Source organism: Monopterus albus, unplaced genomic scaffold, assembly GCF_001952655.1.
Source record: "Monopterus albus unplaced genomic scaffold, M_albus_1.0 scaffold127.1, whole genome shotgun sequence".
NCBI classification, from domain to species: domain Eukaryota; kingdom Metazoa; phylum Chordata; class Actinopteri; order Synbranchiformes; family Synbranchidae; genus Monopterus; species Monopterus albus.
This window is the reverse complement of record NW_018128007.1, coordinates 2495445-2520432: the sequence shown is the minus strand read 5'-3', so window position 1 is coordinate 2520432 and position 24988 is coordinate 2495445. Positions and strand designations below refer to the sequence as shown.

Genomic DNA, 24988 nt, shown 5'->3' with positions numbered 1-24988 from the left:
ACAGGATTTAGCAAATTAAAACACAGAGAAGTTGTGGAAAGCTAAACTTTAAGCCACCACGGATTTAAATTTTAAAACCCCGTATGGATTATGGAATGCAAACTAGAGCAACCTTTTAACCCCACATGCTTGACAGTCTGTAATCGAAAATAGGTTAATGTAAAATGGCACAGTCAGTAGTAGCCTATACTAGGTGCAGTCAGAGGCTACTGGGAGAAATGTTAAAATGTATTTTAAAACTTTATCACTTTAACTGGGGAAATGTTTTTCATTTTGGAGCTCGAGACGGCTGGGAGCTAAAGATACACACCTGACAGTGATTGAGGGCAGTCGCTGTTGCTATGCGACGGAATGCTGACCCGCCTCCAGGACTGTACCAGTTTACTATAGTTAAGTTAAAGCTATTCTAACACGAGGTAAACTGCTAATTTAGTGGCTGGTGTCTGAAGCGTCATTTTTTCCCGTTTTGTTGAAGGTATTGACTGGGATAAAGCATGTTTTTGTCGTAGAGAAATCATGTCCGACGACGAACGTGTGCCTTCGTTTGTTGAGGACGTCAGAGTAAAGTTTGTCGAGGAAAAAGTTTGTGGGCTACTGCAGCTGCCGCCTCAAACATGGGAGAAGAGTGCTGTCAGCGAAGGGTTTCAAACTCTTCTGAAAGACTTCTTTGGAAAGGAGTCTGTTATATTTTTCTCTTCATCATTAAAAGGTTGCCTGGTTGCTTCGAAGGAGGTAAGTTATGGCTGCAGCACAGCCTCTCCAATAACATTTATTTCTTCATTCATATCTAACTTAGCATGTACACTTGCTAGCCAAGTTACCGTATGTTAGCCAAAGCCTTAGACATATTACTACAGATTGATTGTTTATGCAGGCTGATCTTATTTAATTGTTTGAATGTACCGTATCTGTTTGTAGTAAAAATATGTCATCTTATTTTAAATGTAGGCCCGACCTGTTGCTCAAAACAAGCAAATCTATATTCTTAAGAAAAGAGTTGATCCCGTAGACTCGGATAACTACAAGGGACTCTTGCTTTTTGGCCTTCTGTCTCCTTCACCGCTGCTGCAGCTGTCAAGCACATTTGAGCAGGTGATTATTATACCCTCCATCATACAACAGTCTCTTTAAAAAAACTGCTTGTGCTGTCAGTTATTTTTCTTATGTGGATTTCTAGTTCTCCCTTGTGAAGTCTGTTGTGAATTTCTTCTGGCTCTTCACAAGGTATGTGTGCCACTCCTGGCAAACTACAAAAACCATCATATGTGGCCAAATCTGATGTCTGAAGACATCATTCGACATGTTGAGAGGATGTGCTGGAAGACATCAGTTTTACGGGAACAGGTTATAGGAAAAACTGTCCTCCCAATCCCAAATGTGACAGATTGGATGGAAAATTCATGCTCTATCTTCAAACTGTAAGAAGACTTGTTTTGCTTTGTTTCAGAGTCTTTGATCTTTGTTTATATGCTAAATATAAATGCATTTATTATATATTTTCATCCTCAGGTATGGTAACTATGACAGAGCACTAGCCCACACCATTGAGACCCAGGTTATCAACTGGACCAGTTTGATCCAGAAAATTTTAAAGGAAGATTCATCAGATCTGCTTTCAACAGGCTGTAATCCAGGTCCCGTTGTGGAGCTGAAGTTTTGGGCTTCCAGGAAGAGCAATATACAGAATATTTATCATCAGGTATTCTCCCCTTTTTTTCTTTTCTTTGATCTTTACTGTAATGTGATTTAATTTCTTTTTATCTCTTGACATTGCTCTTTTTATTAAAGTGTTTGGAACTTTCACTTGTAGCTTCAGAGTCCCATTGTTCAAAAAATGGCAAAGGTGTTGGAGATGATGGATAGCAGCTATCATCCAACAATCAAGACTCTAACTGGAAATGTTTTTGATGGTAAGATTAACTGGTGTCTTTTTCATAGTAAAGGAAGATAACCTGTAGCTTGCACCTTGTCAAATGTTTGATACACAAAATAAACAAAAATGTTTTCTTCCGTGATAGCACTACAAGAAGCCCAGGACATTGACCTTCATCTACAGCCGCTACATAAACAACTGTCTCAGCTAGAAAATAAAGGCTTTCTTCACTTTGAAACATCCATACCTGCACTGTTTCACACAATCTTCCTCATCTGGACCACCTGCCGGTCTTATCAAAGACCAGCACACATTGTGGTGTTATTACAGGAACTTTGCAATGTGCTCATCGAACAGGTAAGAATGCTCATTTAAAGCACTTGAGTTGGTTTACACTGACTGTCACCCATATGTGAAATAGTTGAATGGACAGTGAATGGAGTTGTTTTCAGATACGCTTAGTCAATCACCATTTCACTTACTAAATTTTCTTTGTGAATAAATTCACAAATATAAAACCTTTCATCTTTTAGGCTTCTGAATACCTCTCTGCAGACCTGCTCATCAGAGATGAACCAGAGGAAGGTCTACAAATGGTAAAAAGGGTGATAAAAATCTTTAGAAGTTTCACAGACAGTTACCAAACCCAGAGAGAGAAGTTGAGCAGCCATGTGAAACATGCACCCTGGGATTTTCCATCTGCCATGATTTTTGCACGTTTCAACCAGTTCCTTAATCGTATGTTACAGCTGGAGGTGAGATCACCTTTTTGTTTTTGTATTTAGATGCCACAGTAAGGTTGTGTTTTTTTTTTTTAATGTTTTTGCTTTCTGTTACAATGTGTTGTCTTTGTAGGAGTTGTTTGGCATTATGCTGGAATTTCAGAGGATCGAGAAGCTGGAATTTGGTGGACTTAAAGGGAAACTCTACAGTGAGCATGCTGCTCAGATGTACAAAGAGTTCAGTGATCACTGCCAAGTGCTGAAGCACAGTGAAAACAGTCCACTTGACTTAAACTCTCTGGTGAAATTGCCTAAAAAATGATTTTTGATGTCATTCATAATACTGATTTATGAATTTCATGATCAGCTACTGCATATTTTAAATCATTCAAATTAACTGAAAATTATGATGAATGAATTTAAGCCTTTGTTCATTATTAAATACTATTGAATTGTTGAATTTTTCAAAAGGATTTTGAAAACGAGTATAAGGATTTCAAAGTGTGGATTGTGGACTTTGAAAGCTGCCTTGCCAACCTTCTAAGCATGGCTTTTAAGGAGTGCTCAGGACTGGAATCAGCTTTCAAAGTAAGCAAGATTGGCTAATATTGGTGAAATTATTAATAATGTGACTAGTTAGGGACAGTACTATGAAGTGGGACATTAGTATGTTTTCTTCTTTGTCTTTTAGCTACTAACTATTGTTGGACCTTTCTTGGAGAGAAGACAAATTAGACAGATATTCAGTCCCAGCTTCCTTTGGCTGCAGCAACTTTTCAGAGAAGAACTAGAGAACTGTAGACACCTGTATAAATCCCAGCTCACAGAGGTACTCTGCGAAAATTGGAGATTAGAAATATGTATTCAAAGCACAATAGGTATTGTACATTCAGTATTTCTTTTCCAATCTTTCTGTTTACAGATGGAGAGTGGTCTGACTAAGAATATGGTTCACACATCTGGCACATTGAAGTGGGCTAAAATGCTCAGAGAACGCATTCAAACACCATGGGAAAAAATCAGATTACTGGTGGACATGTCAGCAAAAATACCTTATTGATTTCAGTCAATGAATGAGTTACAAACACTAGCTAACAAGGATTTATTGACAGATTAGTCATAAAAACATGGAAACAGTATAAAACAACATGACTGTTGTATCAGCCTTAAAATGACAATTATCTCACAATTATGCTACATTTTCAGGCCTGCAGTGGAGATTATGGAGTACAACATGTACATGGAGATATTGGGTCTCCTGGACCAATATGAGGAGGACATTTACTCTGAATGGTGTAATGATTTGGAAAAGGTCTGCCTGATCAACCTGAACCAGCCCCTTATCTCAAGAAATGGCTCATCTGGCTTGATCGCTGTCAATTTCAATCCAAAGGTGACCAGTGTAATGTCCCCATAAACTTTTTAAAGCACTCACTGTCTTAAACACCCTCCAGTGATAAATAATTATCCAACTTATAGTGTGATGTAGGAATGTCTGTCTTTTAAAGACTAAAGGACACGGTCAATGATTTTCTGTGTTTTGGTTATTTTTAACAAATCTTATGAAGACACTAAAACCAAAAATTAATTTTTTTGTCATCATATTGTCAGGGAATCCAAAACCTGGTTTAGCTAAGTCCTCTGTGCTGGCAGCCTACATTGTTCTCCAAAAACTATTAAAAACATACCAGTGAGCCACACCCCTGTGTCAGATATTCTCGCTGCTATGTGTAGTGTGAGAAGCTAGCAAAGTGGGGCACACAGAGCAGAGATTACGTGCATATTCTGTTCATCTTTTCTTACATCAGAGACTGTACAGAATAATGGCTGTTTTAGCATATGGATGAACCCCATGTATTTTGTGAGAAGGATGACGCCCAGTGCAGTGGCTCACTGTGTCTACAGCACCAATGAATGAGCTGAATCGGGTTCTGTATTCACAGACTTAATAGTGAGTACATGAATTTCATTGTTGGTTTTAGTCTCTATGGAATTTGTGTAAAACAAAAACAGAAAATCATCCTTCAAGTTGTCATGCCTTCAAGATCCCTCAAAACAGGGGTGCCAGTTGGCTTATTTTGTGTTACTTGTCTAAGTACTATGGTCAAATAGTAGTATTTCTCTAATAGTGCACAATCCAGATGTAGATGACCATTTGATTGGGGTTAGTTATTCCTTGGTAATAAGTGGAAAAAAAACAACCATCTTGGCAGAAGAACTAGTTATTTGTTACAGTCATATAATTTTAGTTATATTCTCCAAAGGTTTCTGTTAGTTGAGGCAAAACATTTTACCACCACCCCATTGCGACTATGCTTAGGCATTAATCACTATTTCCTTTCACTCCCCAGCTGACTAAAGTCTTGAAAGATGTGAAGTTTATTCAGACTCTCAGTCAGTTCCACATCCCTGCAGCTGCAATAACTGTTTTTGAGCAGCGTAACATGTTTACAAAGGTCAGAAACAAACAGTTTGTGGAAACAGTAAGCAACAAGTCTTTCTTGTTACCTTTTACATAATGACACTTGAAATATATGTTCTTCACACCTGTATTTTCCAGTATGTGAGTGGTCTGCAGCTGTTAGTACAAGGGTACAACAAGCTCAAAAAGTCAGTGCTAGAGGTAGAACTTCCTCTCATCAGAGCAGAACTGGAATCCATTGACCTACACCTGACAAGAGCAGAGACTGGCCTGACATGGCAGGATTCAGATTGCTGGAGCTTCATCAGCACCACCAAAGACCTCGTCCAAGACCTTGTATGTCGAGTCAGTAGAGCAAAGGAAAATTGTGAGACCATACAGTCAGTGATGAAGGAATGGAGCAAACAGGCCATGTTTTGCAGAAAGGACAACAAGAGAGGCTCACTCATACAACTGGAAGACCGGGCAGACTGTGTCAACAGGAAGTACAGTTGCATGAAGAAGGCTGGAGACTCTATCCATGAGCTGGTACAGGTGCATATAACTGAATCTATGATAATATCCACTCCTGTGCATTATAGATATTTCATGAATACTTACTGTTGCTGAACTAAGTAAACAGTATAAACATGAAAGGAATGGCATGGCTCCAAAACCTTTTAGCTTGTTGTATAGATATTCATCAGATTGTAGTGCTGTGCAATTTAAACCTTGTTTATTTGCATTATATTGTGTAATTTTTGTGTGTGTTTAGTTTTGGATTTTCTTTCCTTATCATAAGATAAATATATAAGACAAATATGAACCCAACCTTTATCTGTCCTGTTGCTACATGTTTTGAATATAGCCTTGAGGTTTTATGCTGTTGGTTTAAAACTTTCTAGGTTTAATCAGTTTAATTTTTTTCATCAGAAATAATCAGATGTCAAATTATTTTAATTGATAGATTTTAACATGCTCAGATACTGGGGGAGCCATGTAAACATATTGTTTCTTTGTTCTGAACAAGATAAAAATGCCTCAAATTAAATATGACAGTATTTACTGTTCCCAGAAATCAAGTGATACAGACATAGAGGCAGAGGATTGATAGTTTTTGTGCTAACCATCTCTCCAATATCCTACAATTTCATCAGGAGAATCTGGTCCTTTTCCATGCTGACCCTGCATCAGAAATGTGGCAGTCCTACCTGGAATATGTGGATGAGATGGTGGTGGAGGGACTGTTCAGTTACATCAGTCACTCTCTTCAGTTCTTTGTGGACAACATGGGGTCATGGGTAAACCAGACTCCTCTGTTTGAGGCTAAGCTGGTGCTGAGAAACTCAGGAATGGTTTTCCTCCCCTCACTGGAGCGAGATGCAGGGGACGGCCTCTATGAGCTAATAGAAGGACTAGTCGGAGATATATTTAAGATCTCAGTGAATATCAAGAGAGTGGCTGCTCATCTTAGCGTGGAGAGCTACCAGGTACTCTGCTGCAGATTAGGATGTTGAAAGATTAACAATGCAATGATTTGGTTTAGTTAACTTTTTCACCTGTGCAGGAATATAACTACAAAGTCTTGTAAATTGGGAACTTGAGACAGCACATTTGTTTTAACCTGCTTGGCTAACTAGATTGAAAGACTATAATGCATGAACCTGTTTTTATGTCAGATAAACTATCAGTCAAGTCACCAACAAGACAATAACATGAAATTACTGCAGCCTCTCAGTAGATAGGAATGTTTTTACATGTGTGCCTACAAAGGCTCTAGTGCTACATCCTTCTGGATGGCTGTGTGTCAGACATTATCACATATTGGTGGTAAATGCATACCTTTATTACAGGTGTTTATAGACCTTAGGCATGTCCCCTACCAGAACAAAGCCCGTGGCTTCCTGGTTTTTACAACGGCAACATAGATAAACATATGTAGATAGAAGACATGAGATGTGGTCCAAGAGGAGGCAGTAGAATAAAACAACTGAAAAAGTGTACTCTTTTAACTGTGCTAAAATTGTGAAAACTCAGTGTGCATTCTTCAGCACAGTAGATACTTGTGATAATCATGCCGTGTAATATAACTCTTACAGGATGTAATGGATGACATGCTGGATTTATTGGACCTGAGACAGGAAATAATGAAGCAAGTGGAGAGCGTCCTGGACAAAGTGATAAATTACCAGAGAAGGTTTGACTGCTACACCCTTTTGTGGCAAGATGACATGTTGGAGTTTCTCAGCCAGTTTCTCCTGTATGGACGTGTACTTACAGCTGAAGAGATGGAGGCCTATCAAGCTGATGTACTCCCTGAGAGCCCACCTACAATTGACAACTTCAAAGAACAGGTAAAAGTCTTTTATAAATCATGAATCATATTTTTGTGTACATAGCATCTGTCCTAGTTATAATTTGTTGTTTTAATGTTGCAGATAGATTATTATGAGGATCTGTATGCTGAAATTTCCAAGCTTGAAGACTTTAGAGTGTTCAATGGATGGTTTCGGGTTGATATTAAGTTCTTTAAAGTCAGCCTGCTTAACACTGTAAAGAAGTGGAGCTGGCTTTTTAAAGAACACCTCTTGACATATGTCACTGACAGGTAAAATTTTTGACTGGCTATTAAATTCTGAACAAACTATAATATGAGATGTTGTCACGATGCCTGCTTTCCCATTTCAGTCTTGATGAGCTGCAGAGGTTTGTCCGAACCACTATTGAAGGACTCAGACAGTGTGTGGCTAAGGGAGACCATCGTAGTTTGGTGGAAGTTATGAGTCACCTGTTAGCTGTAAGAGACAGGCAAACAGCCACAGACAGGATGTTTGAGCCTCTTAGAGATGCAATAATCCTCCTGGAACAATATGATGTGACCATACCGGACCAGGTCTATTCTCAGATGGAGGTAAGGAAAGGAGTTTGATAACGCTAGTATTTTCTTACCACTTTCAAGTAGTAACTAAAATAATACAATAATAACTGATAGTTTATTCAGAGACAGAGTCTGAATGCTGCATATTCATTTCGTGGTCATTCAGCCTCTAAGAACTCAAAATAATTGTTTCCATAGGAACTCCCTGAGAAATGGAGTGAGGCTAAAAAACTGGCCTTAAAAATGAGACATGAGGTGGCACCCCTGCAGAATGCAGAAGTGATGGTTTTACGAAGACAGTGCATGGCATTTGAGGTATCAAGTCTCATTTATTTCCAGGGAAATTATATATGCGCAGTGAACAAGCTGTTGTACTGTTTACCTTATTGTGAAGACTGTTAAAGTGGTACTTCTTATTTTTCAGGTGAAACAAAGCAAATTCAGAGAGATGTTCAGAGCAACCGCACCCTTCAGCTACAATGCAGAGCAGCCCTACATCACTCTGGAGAAAGTACAAGTTTAGCCATTGCTTGATTGTAGCATTAAAAATAACACTGTATTGTACATTATGCATCACAGTTGTCACATTTTGATTCCTAGTCTGAAAAAGCAATTCGAGACATGGAGAAAGAAGTAGCAGAGCTTCAGGACTCCACAAATCTATTTGACGTCACGATTCCTGACTACAGAGACATCAGGTTATGCAGAAGAGAGATCACTGTCCTCAAAGAACTGTGGGACATTGTTGTATTTGTGCAGGTAAATATCGTAATGTATATTACATACATAAATGTCATTATTCTTGAGAAAATAGAAATAATGCTGAAAGCCTCATCACCTTACTACAGCACACAGTTTACTTAACTTGAGTAGTCTGTCCTCTTGGAGGTTGTCATTGATTCTTTCAACACCTTTTAGCCTCTAAACGGTCTTGTACTTGTATAGTGCCTTTCTATGCATTTAAGTTCACTCAAAGCACTTTAAACAGTTTCCCATTCACTCATTCGCACACCGATGATATCACTGGGAGCAACTAGGGGTTCAGTGTCTTGCTCAAGTACACTTTGACATGTAGACCGGAGAAGCTGGGAATCGAACTGCAACCCTCCGGTTAGGAGATGACTTGCTCTCTACCTCCTGAGCCACAGCCGTCCCCATTAAACATCCTCACCCCACTGACCCCTCCGCATGTGTCTTTATCTGTACAGAGCAGTGTGGAAAACTGGACAAAGACCAAATGGAGGCAGATAAACGTGGACCAGATGGATGCAGAATTGAGGAGGTTTGCCAAGGTGAGGTAACCAACAGTGCTACATCACACAAGCGCATCTCTCCTGCTGTTTTGCTGTCATGCACCATTGCTGTTTGTAACAGATGCCCCTAATAACCAATTATGTTTACCTACCTTCTGTTTGTGTAGGACATACAGAAGCTTGACAAAGAAGCTCGAGCATGGGATGTGTATTCTGGGTTAGACCTTTATGTAAAGAACCTGTTGACGTCACTGCGGGCTGTGAGTCAGCTACAAAATCTGGCAATAAGAGAGCGCCACTGGGTGCAGCTAATTAGAACAACACAGGTACACAAATACACAGTAGAGGTCTTGCTATTGAACAGCTTTTTACTTGCATGATAGAAATCTGAGACTTTGCATCATGACATTTTTATTTAAATAGATGGACTTCGCTCTAACCGACAGTACCACCTTAGAAGACCTCTTGGCTCTGCAGCTCCACTTATTTGAAGATGAAGTTCACAACATAGTGGATAAGGCGGTCAAAGAAATGGCCATCGAGAAGGTTGTTTTTTAATTATAAATAGATCATGGTCAGATACCAACATCAGTAGTCATTTTCTCATGATCAGTTAAAGTGTGACATACTGTACCCCACACAATTTCTGGTAAAATGTTATCGATTAACTAGTTAGCATGTACTTTAAAAAAATAGTGATAAATATGGATACAGGAACAATTATTCCTACTATATAACTTCCTATGAAACCTCTTAGCTATTTATTAGCTTAGTTATTTTTTTATAGACATTATATTGCTGCATGTTTTGGTTGAAGTATAATGTGCTGAAAAAGCAAACAACACTACTGTGTATTATGAATAGGGTTCTATATGACTTCTTCAAAGCTGGGGACTAGATCTGGAGCTTTGACAGTGTTTACCTCAGGATGTTTATGAAAAAAGTGATGACATTGATCTAGGAGCCAGCCTCATGAACATGGCCCATTACATTGCTCCCCTCTGATAACTATCTCCAAAACATCACCTTTTCATGCAATTATAAAACACAGACATCTTTCCTTCTTTGTGATAATCAGATGGTATCTATTTTTAAATTGTTTATTTAGCATAGGAAAATGTTCTCCATCCATAAAAACACAATCATTCAGTTTATGCATAGTGTTCAAATGGGACGGCTATAGTTATTTGGTTCACGATATACTCCTAAATGTATAGTAGTGAATACCAATAACAGTTAGCATCCAGTTGCTTTTATTATTATTCTGTCTATTGTTTCTGTTTCAGATTGTAACAGAAATAAGTCAAACATGGGCATCAGTGGAGCTTTCATATGAGGATCATTACCAAACCTCTTTGCCACTACTTAAATGTGATGAGAAACTTATTGAAACTCTTGAGGATCATCAGGTAATTATCTAAGTTATTGAGAAAGAGATTTTATGGGTGACCTTAAACCACAGAAAGATGCATAATGGTTGTAAAGCAGAAGAACTAGTTTTTAAGATCAGTTGTCTGTGAGAAGCACCGACAGTTAAGTGCTGAATAGAGATGAGGATGCAGAAAGGCGTTGCCCCATACCATTGTCTAACAGCACGTCTGAGAATAGAGGGGTCCCTATTGAGTCCTTAGATTTATAGATGCTGTAGGGCACAGGGCATTGTTGCATCCTAGCGGTCTTTGTACATGTACACCAGATGTATTGGGTGTTTACAACCAGTAATTAGAAGTCTTGACACTTTAGTGCCTCTATCTTTGTGTAGACACTGTTTTTCTCTCCCACTGTTTTATGACATTGCATGCTGATGACTTTGAATATGCACTGAAATTATGTTTTGGGTTATCTGAATCTTACATTGATCCAAATCCTTCAGATAGACTATGCTCTTGTACCTATGTCTTCATGCTCAAGGTTCAGCTCCAAATCATCTTCCAGAGCAAGCATGTAGACCACTTCCTGTTCCAGGTGGTGGAACTACAAAAAGAGCTCACTGTGGCGGAGTCTGTGCTGATGGTCTGGATGGAGGTCCAGAGGACTTGGGCACACTTGGAAAGCATCTTTAAAGGCTGTGATGACATCTGCAAACAGCTGCCTGCAGATGTGCACAGATTCCAAGCTATAGATGAAGAACTTCAGGTCTGCACTTGTATGCCAGCTGCATAGTTTAATTTTATTATCATCATTGTAAATATAAATTTTGTTTCTTTCAGGAGTTAATGTTAGACAGTGCTAAGACCAAAAATGTCATTGAGACCACCAACAAACCTAATCTGTTTGAGAAGTTAGAGAATCTACAAAAGAGGTAAAGTTTGCTCACTTATTATTTTACAATACAGTTTAAAGTTCTGTGGTCACCATTCCCATACATTCTCTTTTCACAGGCTAGCATTGTGTGAAAAAGCTCTTGCTGATTACCTGGAGATGAAGAGACTTGCCTTTCCACGATTCTACTTTATTTCATCTGCAGACTTGTTGGACATTCTTTCCAAAGGGAGTCGTCCCAAAGAGGTAGTTTCCCTTCTTTTTTTGATGAAAGCCACAAGCCAAAACACATTGGTCTTTTAATAATATTGTCCTACACACTGCAAGTGTTGCTGAATTTTTTACCTTTTCTTCATTTTTGGTTTTAATATTTATCCCATGTCATTGTTTTTATTTTAAGTGCATTATATTTTTCATGAAAAATGTAATGAGTGATTGTGTTTTGCAGGTAACTGTCCACCTCGCAAAACTGTTTGACAACATGTCAGATCTTGAATTTGCTAACAATGAACAGTTGGATAATCCTAAACTTGCGGTGGGCATGTATAGCAAAGAGAGGGAGCATGTCCCATTTCAGACTGAATGTTGCTGTTTTGGGCCGGTAAGATCACATTCAGTTTGAAGAATATGAATTTGGCATCCCACTAAAATAACTAATGATAAGAATACTTTGCATTAGGTGGAGGCATGGCTTACTTCTCTGGAGGAGTCCATGAAGGAATGTGTTAGGGGTCACCTGTTTGAGGCTGTGTCTGTTTATGAGGACAGACCCAGAGAGCAGTGGATTCTTGACTTTCCTGCCCAAGTGGCTTTGATTGGATCTCAGATCTGGTGGAGCAATGACATGGAGCTCGTGTTTAAAAGACTGGAAGAAGGATTTGAGTCTGCACTAAAAGACTACAACAAGAAACAGGTACATTTTATCTTGGATGAACATATTTAATATTATTTAAATAGTTCAATGTGGCTTAGTTGACAAAAATGTGTTCTTAAGGGTTAAAAATTATTATGAATAGTTATTTAATGGTCCCTTTTACAGTAAGCAAAGTGTGTCAGACTATCTTGAGGTAACAAATGCTTCTCTTGAAGCTGAAAAGCCCTATAAATTTGACAAATGATGATGATATTTTATCAAATGCTTAAAATAAGATAAATGACCCATGTGCTGGATTTGATTTTACAAGGTACCATATAATTTGAAGTTTGAGTAACTTTTTACAAAAGTAGCATTTGGGTGCGTCGATAGCCTTGTGGTTTTTTGACAGACACCATGTACTATATATGCACATTGCATATGCAATGACAGAGGTTTGTCTGGATGCCACAAGTTCTCCCCTCTTTCTTTCTCTGTCCCTGTTTTCCCATCAGCCTCTCTGTTAAAAACAGCAAAAAAATACCTAAAATAACAACTCCACCTAAAGTACAACACCACTTCAAACAATTTCCTTAAAACACATAAATCAGCACTTTTTTTTGGTTTAATTTGATTACAATATCAGTTAATATATAAATTGACAGTAGGTTTAAAGATCCACTGCTGCAATAAAAATTGATTTAGAATTTTTATATACAGTTAAAATTAAACATAGTAATCAGATGATAATCACATCAGTGTAAAAAGCTTAGTTGCTCATAGTTGTATTGTTGCTCATGTCGGGTTAATGAGTACTGTTTTAAGGTTAACACGTCCTTGGCTACTGTTTGAATAATCGCTCTCACCTTCACCCCACTCTACTGCACTGATTGAATGTGCTCTCACAGAGGTTGTGTAAAGCATCCAGATATGTTTTAGCCAAAACAAACTTAAAACTACTTTGTCTTAAAGTCCCAGTCCTTGATTAGTGTATGATGCTGTTTCTGACCATAAGGTCAAATTTGTTTTGCTGGATGGAAGCTTTAATGACTTTGGTTACTTAACAATACAAGCGAGACAGGTTATATCATGTTGTTGCTAGTGTAGTCATGTGAATTTAAAGTGATATTCTTGTTTTTTTACACCTGTTTTCTTCAGCATTAGATTTGTTTTTCTTTCTTTCTCCAGATTTCTCAGCTCAACTCATTGATCAGCATATTGCTAGGAGAGCTGAGCTCAGGCGACAGACAGAAGATCATGACCATATGCACAATTGATGTCCATGCTAGAGACATTGTTACCTGCCTTATTTCCCAGAAGGTTTACACAAGCAAATCATACCATTATCAATATTTCATTTTTATGTGACTGAACTAATATTGAAAATGTTAAAACATTTTTTTTCCAAATAAGTGTATAGTGTGTATATATACAAGATGCCATTGTGTGTTTTCATATTTTGCTTTGTTAGTTTGCACTTTGCAGCCTGTATATGGCAACACAACAAACATTCAGTAATAACAGGTAAAGTAATAAGGCCTTAATGTGAGAACAGTACATTTCCTGACTCTTTTACTTTCAAAACCTAAACATGGCAAAGCTTTAAATCACAATGAAACAGATGGACTTAAATATAGACTATAGTTTTAGACTAAAACAAGACAGTATTATCTCTTTATGATCATTGTGCTGCTCATTGCGAGTATCTCAACTGTACTGTCTCTTATGAGACATACTGTATATATCTCTTTGACATACTGTAGTTTGATAGCAGCCATCTGTGTTTACAGGTCACCAACTCACAGGCCTTCCAGTGGCTTTCCCAGCTTCGACATTGCTGGAATGAACAACAGCACCATTGCTATGTTAATATATGCGATGCTCAGTTCCTTTACTCTTACGAGTATCTTGGAAATACACCACGTCTAGTCATCACTCCCCTCACAGACAGGTAATTCTGCTACTTATCAGTTTTCATTGTGTGCATGTAATGTCTCAAGACATTTGCTATATGGTTGAAAAGCACATTTTTATTTCTGTGTTATTACCAAATGTAGATGCTACATCACCTTGACTCAGTCACTTCACCTAACTATGGGTGGAGCTCCATCAGGCCCCGCTGGAACAGGGAAGACGGAGACCACCAAGGATCTTGGCAGAGCCATGGGCATCATGGTATACATCTTCAACTGTTCAGAACAAATGGACCACAAGGTGAGAAATTCAGCATATAGGTCATAAATGATCCCTTTCCTCAGTTCATGTAATTAGGTGTTTCAGTAAACGTGTACATTTAGATGCAAAATGTAATATTTGTTTATGTTTAGTCAATTGGAAATATCTATAAGGGTCTGGCCCAGACTGGAACATGGGGCTGCTTTGATGAGTTCAATCGTATAGCTGGAGATGTTCTATCAGTTGTAGCAGTGCAGGTGAAAACTATACAGGATGCCATTCGCTGTAAGAAGAAAAGGTCAGTAACTGAAGCTGAAGTTATAAATGGTTCTAATGTTGCGTGCATATAAAAAAGGTAACACTTTGCAACCTTACAGGTTCCAGTTCCTTGATCAGGAGATTGTCTTAAAGCCCTCTGTAGGGATTTTTATCACTATGAATCCTGGCTATGCAGGAAGGACAGAGCTACCTGAGAACCTCAAAGCTCTTTTCAGGTGGGGATGACATAGTAGTTTTCTTCATAGTTTGCCTTTATTATGCATGAAATACAGTCTCTGCACTATCTGTGTCCTGCTATAGACCCTGTGCCATGGTGGTTCCTGACACTGAGCTTATTTGTGAGATAATGTTGGTAGCAGAAGGTTTTCGTGATGCTAAACTTTTAGCCAGGAAGTTCATCACTCTGTACACTCTCTGCAAAGAACTACTCTCCAAGCAGGTAGGAAAAAGCAATGGAAAAGTAGCACTATTGTATTTCACAATATTGGATTTCAGTAGAAACCATCAAAAATCTTTTCAGCTCTACCTCAAGAGAAACCATTGAATAAATCTTAGTGCTTTGTATGATATGATTTATGGCAAGTGTAGACACAGGAATACACATCTTTAGTGTGTCTTTTCATTTGTCTATTAGGACCACTATGACTGGGGTTTGCGTGCTGTCAAGTCTGTTCTGGTTGTGGCAGGGACATTGAGAAGAAGAGGCAGGATGAGACCAGAGGATCAGGTGACTTATTCAGTATGTGTATGTAATCTCACAGTTACAAAAGGAGGAATCATTGCCCATTATATTCTGTAAGTGTGTTTTACTTTTAGGTGCTAATGCGTGCTTTGAGGGACTTCAACATGCCAAAAATTGTCACTGAGGATGTGACTATCTTTTTGGGACTGCTGGAAGACTTATTCCCAGGCCTGGAGGTGGAAAGAGAGCGAGACTGTGAATTTGAAAAGGCCGTGCGGAAGAGCACACTGGAGCTCCGTCTTCAGCCTGAGGAGACATTTATCATTAAGGTTTGAAACAAGCTATAGTTTTTACCTGATCAGTGGCTAAAGAAAGAGTGAAATATTTTTGTATGCATCTTTATTTTGTCAGGTGGTGCAGTTAGAGGAACTCATGGCAGTGCGTCATTCTGTCTTTGTTGTTGGAAATGCAGGGACTGGGAAAAGCCAGGTTAGAGTTTTATGCTTCAAATGTAAAAGCAAATTCTCAACTTAATTTTGTTAGGTATATGTCAAATGACATATATTTATATTTTAAACAGATATTGCGAGTTCTTCATAAAACCTATGTAAACTTGAAGAGGAAGCCTGTATGGAATGACCTCAATCCAAAAGCAGTAGACAGAGATGAATTGTTTGGCTTCATCCATCCTGCAACTCGAGAGTGGAAAGATGGTAACACAAGAAACTGTTCTAAACTAGGTTATGTGTAAATAGTGCTTATACCTTCTAATTTAAGTTGTTGTTTGCATCCCTCATTCGTTGTGTAAGGTTTGCTTTCATCACTGATGCGGGAGCAGGCAAACATCTCCCACCCAGGACCAAAGTGGATTGTGTTGGATGGAGACATTGATCCGATGTGGATTGAATCACTCAACACAGTGATGGATGACAATAAGGTACCTCCCTCCTGTTAACTCTCACACTATTGTACAACACACAGCAACCAAGGTTGTACGGACTGAGAAAGATGTTTCTTTCCCCCTCCTTTAACAATCACCTGGAGAGTAAGTACTTGGAGGTATTTTTGCCGAGCAATAAATCATGTCACAGCAATCTTGTGCCTTTTGAAATATTCTAAAGCAAGTCTATCAAACCTGATGAGATACTATATGAAGGTGTTTACCTTATCATTTGGGTAGAGTCTTATCTCTCATATGAAGCGTTCAAATGTTGTAATATTTGGAATTCCTGTTGTTCCATATAATGCTTTAGGTCCTGACGCTGGCTAGTAATGAACGCATACCATTTACCTCTTCCATGAGACTTGTGTTTGAAGTCGGTCACTTACGAACAGCCACTCCTGCTACGGTGTCCAGAGCAGGAATCCTTTATGTTAACCAACAGGATTTGGGCTGGAACCCGTGAGTCACAAAGTTTATATTCACATGGTATCAAAGCATTTTTGAGGTTTTCAAGTGTAGTGCTTTCTTAATTATTTTTTTATAGCTATAAGGAAAACACATTTCCTTATTGCAACAAAGATGCTGTATTGTTTAAACTCTCTATGTTGCCACCACGGCATCGATCCCACTGTACATTAGTGTAAATGTATTGTCCTAGACAAAAGACAAGGAGTGCCGCTTAAAATAAGCACAGTAGTATAAAATTATTCTATGGATTGTTCATTAGGTACGTTGCCAGCTGGATTGACCGACGAGAACGCCAAACAGAGAGGGCCCACCTCACTATATTGTTTGAAAAGTATGTTCCTCGTTGTCTCGAGCAGATAAGAAACACCTTCAAGACCATCACTCCCATCCCAGAGAACTCTGTGGTGCAGGTACATAACACCCCAGCATAAACATTATTAGTACTTTGTATGTGTATGCAGTCAGAAAATCATAAGTTATTTTTTTCCTCATTCAGACACTCTGCACTTTGCTTGACTGCCTTCTAACAACAGAAAATATTCCATCTGACTCCCCACGTGAGCTCTATGAAACCTACTTCACCTTTGCCTGCATCTGGGCCTTTGGTGGGGCCCTGTATAAAGATCAGGTAATATTTTGGTCTAATTCAATTGGGTGAAATTCATTGAGGAACTTTTAAGTATGAAGAACAGATTTTGTTCTAATAAAACTTAATAAAGCTTGGGCTTTATTTCAGTTTGTCCCATTACCAGATATAATACATTTTTCACTTGAATATACAGGTTATAGTGTATGCAGTAACTGGGCATGCAACATCAAGTTGAACAATGTTATTGCATACTTTGTTAATACTCCTGGTGATACTCCACTTATTTATCACTCCACTTAACTCCATGCTTCATCTTTGTACAGCTGTCTTTCTCTGCAAGGTAAAAATATAGGGTGAGGTGCGACACAGTGCCCTTTGAGAGATGGGTCAAGTGACCCACAGTAATATAAGATTAACTGTCTTTCTTTTGAATTAATGGTGGGCTTGTCCATTGAAATGATATTCCTTTATATCTTCAATGATTTGTCTAGATCTGTGATTATCGGGTAGAGTTCAGTCAGTGGTGGACAAAAGAGATGAAGACAGTAAAGCTACCAGCACAGGGGACAGTGTTTGACTATTACCTCGACCCTCAAACCAGACGATTCCTGCCCTGGAGTGATGCTGTGCCTCCATTTGAAATGGAAAGTTGTACACCATTAGCGGTAAGAACATATACGATACTATAACTATGTGGGAGTAAGACCCTTCATGTAACTACAAACTTTCCAAGCAGTTTGATAATCAGATTCACAATTACAAGAAGCAACCTTCTTTAAGAAAAATAACCAAAAATGAACAATACAGTCATATTAAAAATGTATGTATGCCTCAGTGAACATAATAAGAGAGGGTAAAGTCACATCATGAGGTTATGTCAGGGGTGCAAGAATGGATGATAGGCTTTCCACTGTGTCTGATTACCATCTACCAGACCCCATACCAGACTGTGTGGGGGTGGAGGCATGAACAACAAGGTTTGAGCTATCACCCACGCTCTATTGTCTTTCTTTATGCTCCTGCGCACAGCTGTGAATGCTCCAAAGGCTCTTGCTGAGCCATAATTAGCGGGGTTTTGTTCTGAGCAAATGATGCTATTATGACAGAATAGTTGTGGTGTACTGGGGAAATACAAGAAATTATAAATCACATACAATTCACTGACCACATGTCTGTCAATAAATCACACTCAAATAAAGCCTTAATAACTATGTGTGTTTTTGTTCTCTGTCTTCCTGCTGTTTTTATGATTGCAGGCTGTTCTAGTACACACAGCAGAGACTGTACGTCTCCGGTACTTCATGGACTTGTTGCTGGACAGGAGACAACCCGTGATGCTTGTGGGGAATGCTGGAGTGGGAAAGACTGCACTTGTTAGGAACAAGTTGGACTGTCTGCCAGAAAATTACATGACTACAAAAGTACCATTCAACTACTACACTACCTCTCTCACACTACAGGGTGAGTGGGGTTTTGTGACTGTGGAACAAAGTGCCACATCAAGTAAACTGTCCACATCAAGTAAACTGTTGCACCATCTGCTGGTGATGTTCAAATTCAAAATGGTGAGGGGGGAGAAAACTTTACCCTCAGATATTATTGCCGTCATTACCTTAGTCCTATGATACTCTCACATTTTCCAAAGTTGGTTTGGGTAAGATTATTCTAGTGTTTTAAAAAAGCTATTGTTTTTCTGTGTTGGATAACTGTAGTTTGATTGATCATTTTGCTTTCTCTTGCAGGTATCCTCGAGCAACAATTAGAGAAAAGAGCAGGCAGAAGCTACTCCCCTGTAGGCAACAGAAGGCTGGTCTACTTTATAGATGATATAAACATGCCAGCCTCTGACAGTTATGGAACAGTGCAGCCTCATACACTTATACGCCAGCATCTGGATTATGGACACTGGTGAGAAAATCCCACGTGTTTGCATATTATATCGCCGCATAAAACATTTTATCAATTAAATCAAGCCTTCTTCCATTTTTTCCCCTCTTTAGGTATGACAGACAGAAACTGACCCTAAAAGAAATACATAATAGCCAGTATGTTGCCTGTATGAATCCGACGGCTGGGAGCTTCAATATTAACCCCAGACTGCAGGTATGTGTGCCAGTAAAATTTGCTCTTAATCTTTAAAGTTGAATTTTAAATAGATATACTTCATAGTTTGGCTTCATGCCCCCAATTACACGAGTGCTAGGTTGCAATATTTGTATTCTTGCCAAAGATTTTTAGCACTCAGATAGATCCACTTTTGGTGATACTAGGAAAGTCTGTCATTTCAAATTTCAAACTTAAGCTCACAACACCAGCTTCCATCCTATGGCCTCCTGAGTGCAAAGAAACTCATTTTGACATTCTGGAAGAAGAAAGGGGTACCTTCTCTTAATCATCAGATTGCTACACTGACTGACACACTTCACTTGGAGAGAATTTGCTACATCTTAAGGGACAGGTTGAAAGATTTTGAACAGACTTGGAGACTAATGACTGAATTCATATGAAGGATGGACAGTCAACATGTACTGCAAGAGACATCTCATGGATAGTTCCTCATGGGGAAGGGTGGGGGTGGTTTCTATATTGATACAGGGACTACTACAAAAACAAGCCTGTATTGTGTATTTTAAATACAGTACATGTTTTCAGATAAATTGGTTTTAATTAAAAATTACTGCAAAGAATGTATTTGAAGTTTTTGGGATTAGATGGAAGTCACACTTAAGTTAAAGTCTTTTAATAATTCAAATTAAACCCTACTATACATTTTCAGTTTGGTTGTGCCTATCCTTTCTACAGAGACATTTCTCAGTGTTCGCAGTGAACTTTCCTTCATCTGAGGCTCAGGCATTCATCTTCAGTCAGATCTTGTCTGGCCACTTGAAGCAGCAGGCCTTCAGTTCACTTGTTCAGAGGAGCACTGCGGCTGTAGTCCAGGCTGCGGTAACTCTTCATGACAAGATGGTTCGCAGCTTTCTCCCAACAGCCATTAAATTTCATTATACATTTAATCTACGAGACTTGTCTAATGTCTTTCAGGTAATTCTGAGAACAAGCACATTTTACAGTTGGGCCTTTCAATGAAAAGTGAAATATTTATTTGATTATCTGTGTTATTTAGGGCATTCTCTTGGCTGGGCCTGAGAGTGTGAAAGAGAGCACTGACCTGGCACTGCTGTGGCTCCACGAGTCCAGCAGAGTGTATTCAGACAGACTGGTAGATGTCAAGGACCTGCAGCTTTTCCGGATGCTCCAGATGGAGACTGCACATGAATGCTTTGAGGTGTAATACAGATTCTGATAGGCAGTGTAAACAGTGTACAAATTGCTGTTCTTCACCTTCAGATAACCACATTGGCTGACAACACTGGCTGACAAATTTAGATGATTTATTATGCTCGTCCTCGTCCAGGGACTGGAGGACAAAAAGGTGACAAAGCAGCCCCTCCTTTATTGCCACTTTGCCAAAATGGGAGAGGAAGCCTCCTATGCTCCTGTCACAGACTGGTCTCTGCTCAGGTCCATCCTCACAGATGCCCTGGAAAGCTACAATGAGCTCAATGCAGCCATGACCCTGGTACTGTTTGAGGATGCTATGCAACATGTGTTTAATAAACACAACTTTAATAACACATCGAGCAGGATGTAAAAGCACTGAGAAAATGATAAGCTATTTTAGGAAATATACAGAGTGGGCAGTTTATTATAAAAAGGGAAGTTGAAATTCATCCATCCATCTTCATCCGGGACCGGGTTGCGGGGGCAGTAGCCTGAGCAGAGCCTCCCAGACTTCCCTCTCCCCACACACCTCTAGCTCCTCAGGAGGAACCCCAAGGCGTTCCTAGGCCAGCCAGGAGACATAGTCTCTCCAGCGTGTCCTGGGTCTGCCTCGAGGCCTTCTCCCGGAGGGACATGCCCGGAATACCTTCCCAGGGAGGCGTCCAGGGGGCATCCTAAACAGGTGCCCGAGCCACCTCAACTGGTTCCGCTCAACGTGAAATTATATGACTTATAGAAATGTGTAAAAACACTTCTTACAGCTGTTGTGGAGACTGAAGACATTGTTTTTATATGTCAGTATTTGGAGACATGCATGTATTTAGTGGCATAAGAAATATTGTGCTGTTACCAGTTGTCGCATCAGTCGTATCCTGGAGACTCCAAGGGGTCATGGCTTACTGGTTGGGGTTGGGGGCAGTGGGAAGCAGAGCCTGACTCGTCTGGCTGCCTACATATCCTCTGTGGAAGTCTTCCAAATCACCCTGAGTAAGGGTTATAGCATCCAGGACCTCAAGGTAAATATTAATGTCTTCAATAGGTTACAACCAGACAAAACTTCAAGCGCAGAATAACTTGATAAAATATGCCTTTATGAAAATGTATAACCTTTTAATGAGCTCTTTGTAGTTATAGTCCTTTGACACTGCCTTAAATTTCATTGTTGCTTTGCAAAATGTGAATAATTAGCTTGGTTTCTTTAAGTAAAAATCTCTAGATTAATTTTACATCTGGCTGCATGCAGGATATAGAAGTCCAGTTTCGGTCCAGCTTCACCAGTGATGCAGGAAATGATGTCAAATACTATTAAAGACAGTGGAAAATATTTCAATATCTCATTGATGAAGCAAGTCAGTCATTTAATAGCCCCTTTTAAAATCAAGGTGTTATCATCGTACTTGTGTTAGCCAATTGATTATTGTTGGACAATATTCTCCAGTGGACTGCATTTTAGTGTGAACATTAAACATTAGGTTTCTATACATGACATGTGTTTTTTATTTAGATGGATCTGGCTGGCTTGTTCCTAAAGACTGGAGTGAAGAACCAGCATGTGGCTTTACTCCTGACTGATGCTCAGATACCTGATGAGCAGTTTCTTGTCATTATCAATGACTTCCTGGCATCAGGTCGGATACAAACTCTCTGACAATGATGTTGTGCCTGTCTGAGCGGGCAAACCTGTGGTTGTAGAACTGGATGTTGATATCTACCCAACACTGTTGTTGTGTGACTGTTATTACAGTTTTGTATGTCATAACCTATTCAGTCTTTACAGTCACTCTAAAATGATAACATTGTCAGAAAAGTGAATATTGATGACTGTGTCTTTCTTTCCAGGAGAAATTCCCGATCTCTTCAGTGAGGAAGAGATTGAAGATATTGTGTCAGGTGTGAGAGCTGAGGTTCGTGCCCTTGGGCTGCTGGACACCAAAGAAAACTGCTGGAGATACTTTACTGATCGAGTTCAGCTAACACTCACGGTCTCGTCTTTTAAATTTGTTTATTATTTACTTGAGCAGTGCTTCGAACTTTATCAGTCTGAAAATACTGTTATTTTGTCGTTCTTCCACATAAAATGAGTTGGAGATTGATGGTCAAAAAACAATCTTGGCGCTTTAGGTAAGTGGTTTCAGACCGCACAATGTATGTACGCACACTGTGTGTGTGTGTGTGTGTGTGTGAGACATCTGCAGTTCGAGTCCAGCTGCAGACAATTGTTGAAGGTCTTTCCTCTCCTCGTTTCCTGTTTGTGACCAACTTGTGAAATAAAGGCAAAAATACCCAAGAAGTTTTTTTTTTTCTTTTTTTTTTTAAAGCCTTTTTGAATTGACTTGCACATATAAGTAATAAGATTGTAGAAATTTTTTGGAGCACTTCAATGTGCCACCACAGCAAAAAATTGAGAAAATCTTACACATTTTCTAGCATGTTTGAGCAAAAAAGAAAAGGTAAAAGCACTGATACTGTATAAAATTATTATATATGCTTGACAAGGTGAATTTAGAGAGCCAAATAAATTATGTTAAAATGAGGAACTCTTTGTCTCAATACATATGTATGCTGTCTAGCTGCTGTAATCTTTGTGCCAGGGCCTCTGGTAGCTTTGCCGTGTGCTCCAGCCAACTGGGAATGTTGGTGCCTTTTCACATGCCAAGGAGATGAAAGTGGGGGCCTAGAAGGCTGCCAGTTATGGGTTTCTATGAACTGTGTTGATTTTTCAGTGTGACGGTATATCTTACCATGCTCAAGTATGGGAATGTACATGTGAGTTTATGCAAGTGTGTCTAGGTGACACAGTCTTCCTGCTTGCTTCTCTGTAGGTGGTACTGTGTTTGTCTCCTGTGGGCAATACCCTTCATGTTCGGGCCCGTCGATTCCCAGCCCTTTTTCAATGTACCACTGTTGACTGGTTCCATCCTTGGACCTCAGATGCTCTGCAGTCAGTCAGCTACAGGTTCATCCAAAAGATTGAAGGCATTGAGGTCAGGCCTTTGATTCTAAGTAATTCATTTCACCATTTCTCTCATCATAATTGTCAGATTCTGAAGGAAATTATAATTTTGTGACTTGCTTTCCGCCTCACAGGTGTGAAATTACAGCAAAATAACAGTGTGATCTGCCAGAGACACATCTGTGATTGTGACATATTGTATATCCCCATAGGTTTTCCTTGTACTACCCTATAACAAACTGAGTTAGACTTTAATGAAAACCTTGTAATTACTACAGTGCAGTTGGATTAACTTTTGAATCGATCCCTCTTCATTAGTTCTTTGCGAAGGTACTGACAAATTGCTGAACACATGCCTTGAGAGTCACTGTGAGTGCAGGCATATCATTGTTTTCCATCATAGCAGTGAAACGATCACAAACCAGGATCATTTATGTTAATGAGAGAAGAATGATTAAGCACATAATGACCCTCTAAGGAGGCACAGCTGCCACAACCAGGAAGTGTCATCGCATATCTGAACATGTGCCAGGCTATTACTCTCCACTGTTTGTGTGTGTACATCTGTCCATGTGTGAATGTTCATGTGCAGAAAAATGTTTAGTTGTAGTAGTAACTGTAGGAAACTTTAGCATTTTTAGAATATTAGTTCTAAGTAATAGTAGTAGAGGCTATTTCAGCACTAATATTGTTAGAGATAGGAGGAGATGAGTAATAGTTATAGCAGCAGCTCTAGTAGACCTTTATTCAAGCAGTGGGTTAGTATTGAAGTTGTATTAACAGAAACATAGTCAATATAATAAAATAAATAGTTTTGTGGTTGAACAGAGCACTGTTTATGTGCATTAATAACAAAATATTTTGAAAAGTTGAAATGAAGTCTATAAGCCCTTAGATCTAAAGCCATTAATGATTGTTTATCTTCTTAAAGAGGCAGGGATCCAAATAATGAAATATCATTTATTTAAAGTTAGATATGCACAACCCACTTATAGTTGTTAACACAAGGCCAATCAATAAGAACTTCTGTCGCATCTCAACTGAACACACCATGCTTTGTCAAAAAGGATAATGTCAGATCTTAATTAATAATGATTTTTATACCTGCTGGCTCCATGATCATTAACAATGGCTTTTTGTGAGTTATGGTTAGGTTTGATCCTCATATTCTCGTATTCATTTGTTTTTGCATTAATTGATCTCTAACTGTGTGATTAATGGAGGTTGTGTGTCATTGAGCACCATATGATGGATACCTAGTTGCAATGTAGTGCAACTGCCACTGAAGACAGTGTTAAGAAGGTTAGAGGACATCAGAGATAATGTAAACAGTGTGCAAACACTGTTTTACAAGCTGCATGTCAGTGGTCTAAAC

At 39.0% G+C, this 24988-nt stretch overlaps 1 protein-coding gene across 8 annotated transcripts in view; it reads left to right on the top strand.

Annotated features, from left to right (window-relative positions):
- The first annotated feature begins 348 nt into the window (after positions 1-348).
- The window catches only part of LOC109967278 (dynein heavy chain 11, axonemal), a 41122-nt gene continuing 16482 nt past the window's right edge, over positions 349-24988 (top strand). For 5 of the 8 annotated variants that reach the window (XM_020612737.1, XM_020612736.1, XM_020612735.1 and 2 more), the window contains exons 1-55: positions 349-732; positions 949-1092; positions 1225-1418; positions 1510-1699; positions 1811-1910; positions 2019-2230; positions 2407-2628; positions 2729-2896; positions 3067-3183; positions 3287-3424; positions 3518-3633; positions 3802-3988; positions 4947-5051; positions 5156-5551; positions 6154-6486; positions 7096-7350; positions 7435-7604; positions 7685-7907; positions 8073-8189; positions 8299-8385; positions 8475-8633; positions 9083-9166; positions 9295-9453; positions 9551-9673; positions 10414-10536; positions 11039-11263; positions 11338-11429; positions 11509-11635; positions 11838-11990; positions 12069-12302; positions 13431-13562; positions 14033-14193; positions 14300-14456; positions 14570-14715; positions 14795-14911; positions 14997-15135; positions 15331-15423; positions 15513-15707; positions 15790-15867; positions 15959-16091; positions 16188-16315; positions 16632-16780; positions 17049-17199; positions 17286-17417; positions 17870-18043; positions 18635-18839; positions 19121-19286; positions 19379-19481; positions 20181-20420; positions 20503-20664; positions 20794-20987; positions 21514-21676; positions 22165-22288; positions 22500-22642; positions 23483-23644. In XM_020612737.1, coding sequence (XP_020468393.1) covers positions 517-732; positions 949-1092; positions 1225-1418; positions 1510-1699; positions 1811-1910; positions 2019-2230; positions 2407-2628; positions 2729-2896; positions 3067-3183; positions 3287-3424; positions 3518-3633; positions 3802-3988; positions 4947-5051; positions 5156-5551; positions 6154-6486; positions 7096-7350; positions 7435-7604; positions 7685-7907; positions 8073-8189; positions 8299-8385; positions 8475-8633; positions 9083-9166; positions 9295-9453; positions 9551-9673; positions 10414-10536; positions 11039-11263; positions 11338-11429; positions 11509-11635; positions 11838-11990; positions 12069-12302; positions 13431-13562; positions 14033-14193; positions 14300-14456; positions 14570-14715; positions 14795-14911; positions 14997-15135; positions 15331-15423; positions 15513-15707; positions 15790-15867; positions 15959-16091; positions 16188-16315; positions 16632-16780; positions 17049-17199; positions 17286-17417; positions 17870-18043; positions 18635-18839; positions 19121-19286; positions 19379-19481; positions 20181-20420; positions 20503-20664; positions 20794-20987; positions 21514-21676; positions 22165-22288; positions 22500-22642; positions 23483-23644 — 8916 coding nt within the window. In that variant the 5' untranslated portion in view covers positions 349-516. The remainder of the gene's footprint in view (positions 733-948; positions 1093-1224; positions 1419-1509; positions 1700-1810; positions 1911-2018; positions 2231-2406; positions 2629-2728; positions 2897-3066; positions 3184-3286; positions 3425-3517; positions 3634-3801; positions 3989-4946; positions 5052-5155; positions 5552-6153; positions 6487-7095; positions 7351-7434; positions 7605-7684; positions 7908-8072; positions 8190-8298; positions 8386-8474; positions 8634-9082; positions 9167-9294; positions 9454-9550; positions 9674-10413; positions 10537-11038; positions 11264-11337; positions 11430-11508; positions 11636-11837; positions 11991-12068; positions 12303-13430; positions 13563-14032; positions 14194-14299; positions 14457-14569; positions 14716-14794; positions 14912-14996; positions 15136-15330; positions 15424-15512; positions 15708-15789; positions 15868-15958; positions 16092-16187; positions 16316-16631; positions 16781-17048; positions 17200-17285; positions 17418-17869; positions 18044-18634; positions 18840-19120; positions 19287-19378; positions 19482-20180; positions 20421-20502; positions 20665-20793; positions 20988-21513; positions 21677-22164; positions 22289-22499; positions 22643-23482; positions 23645-24988) is intronic. The other 3 variants (XM_020612734.1, XM_020612739.1, XM_020612738.1) reach the window with 3 other exon arrangements.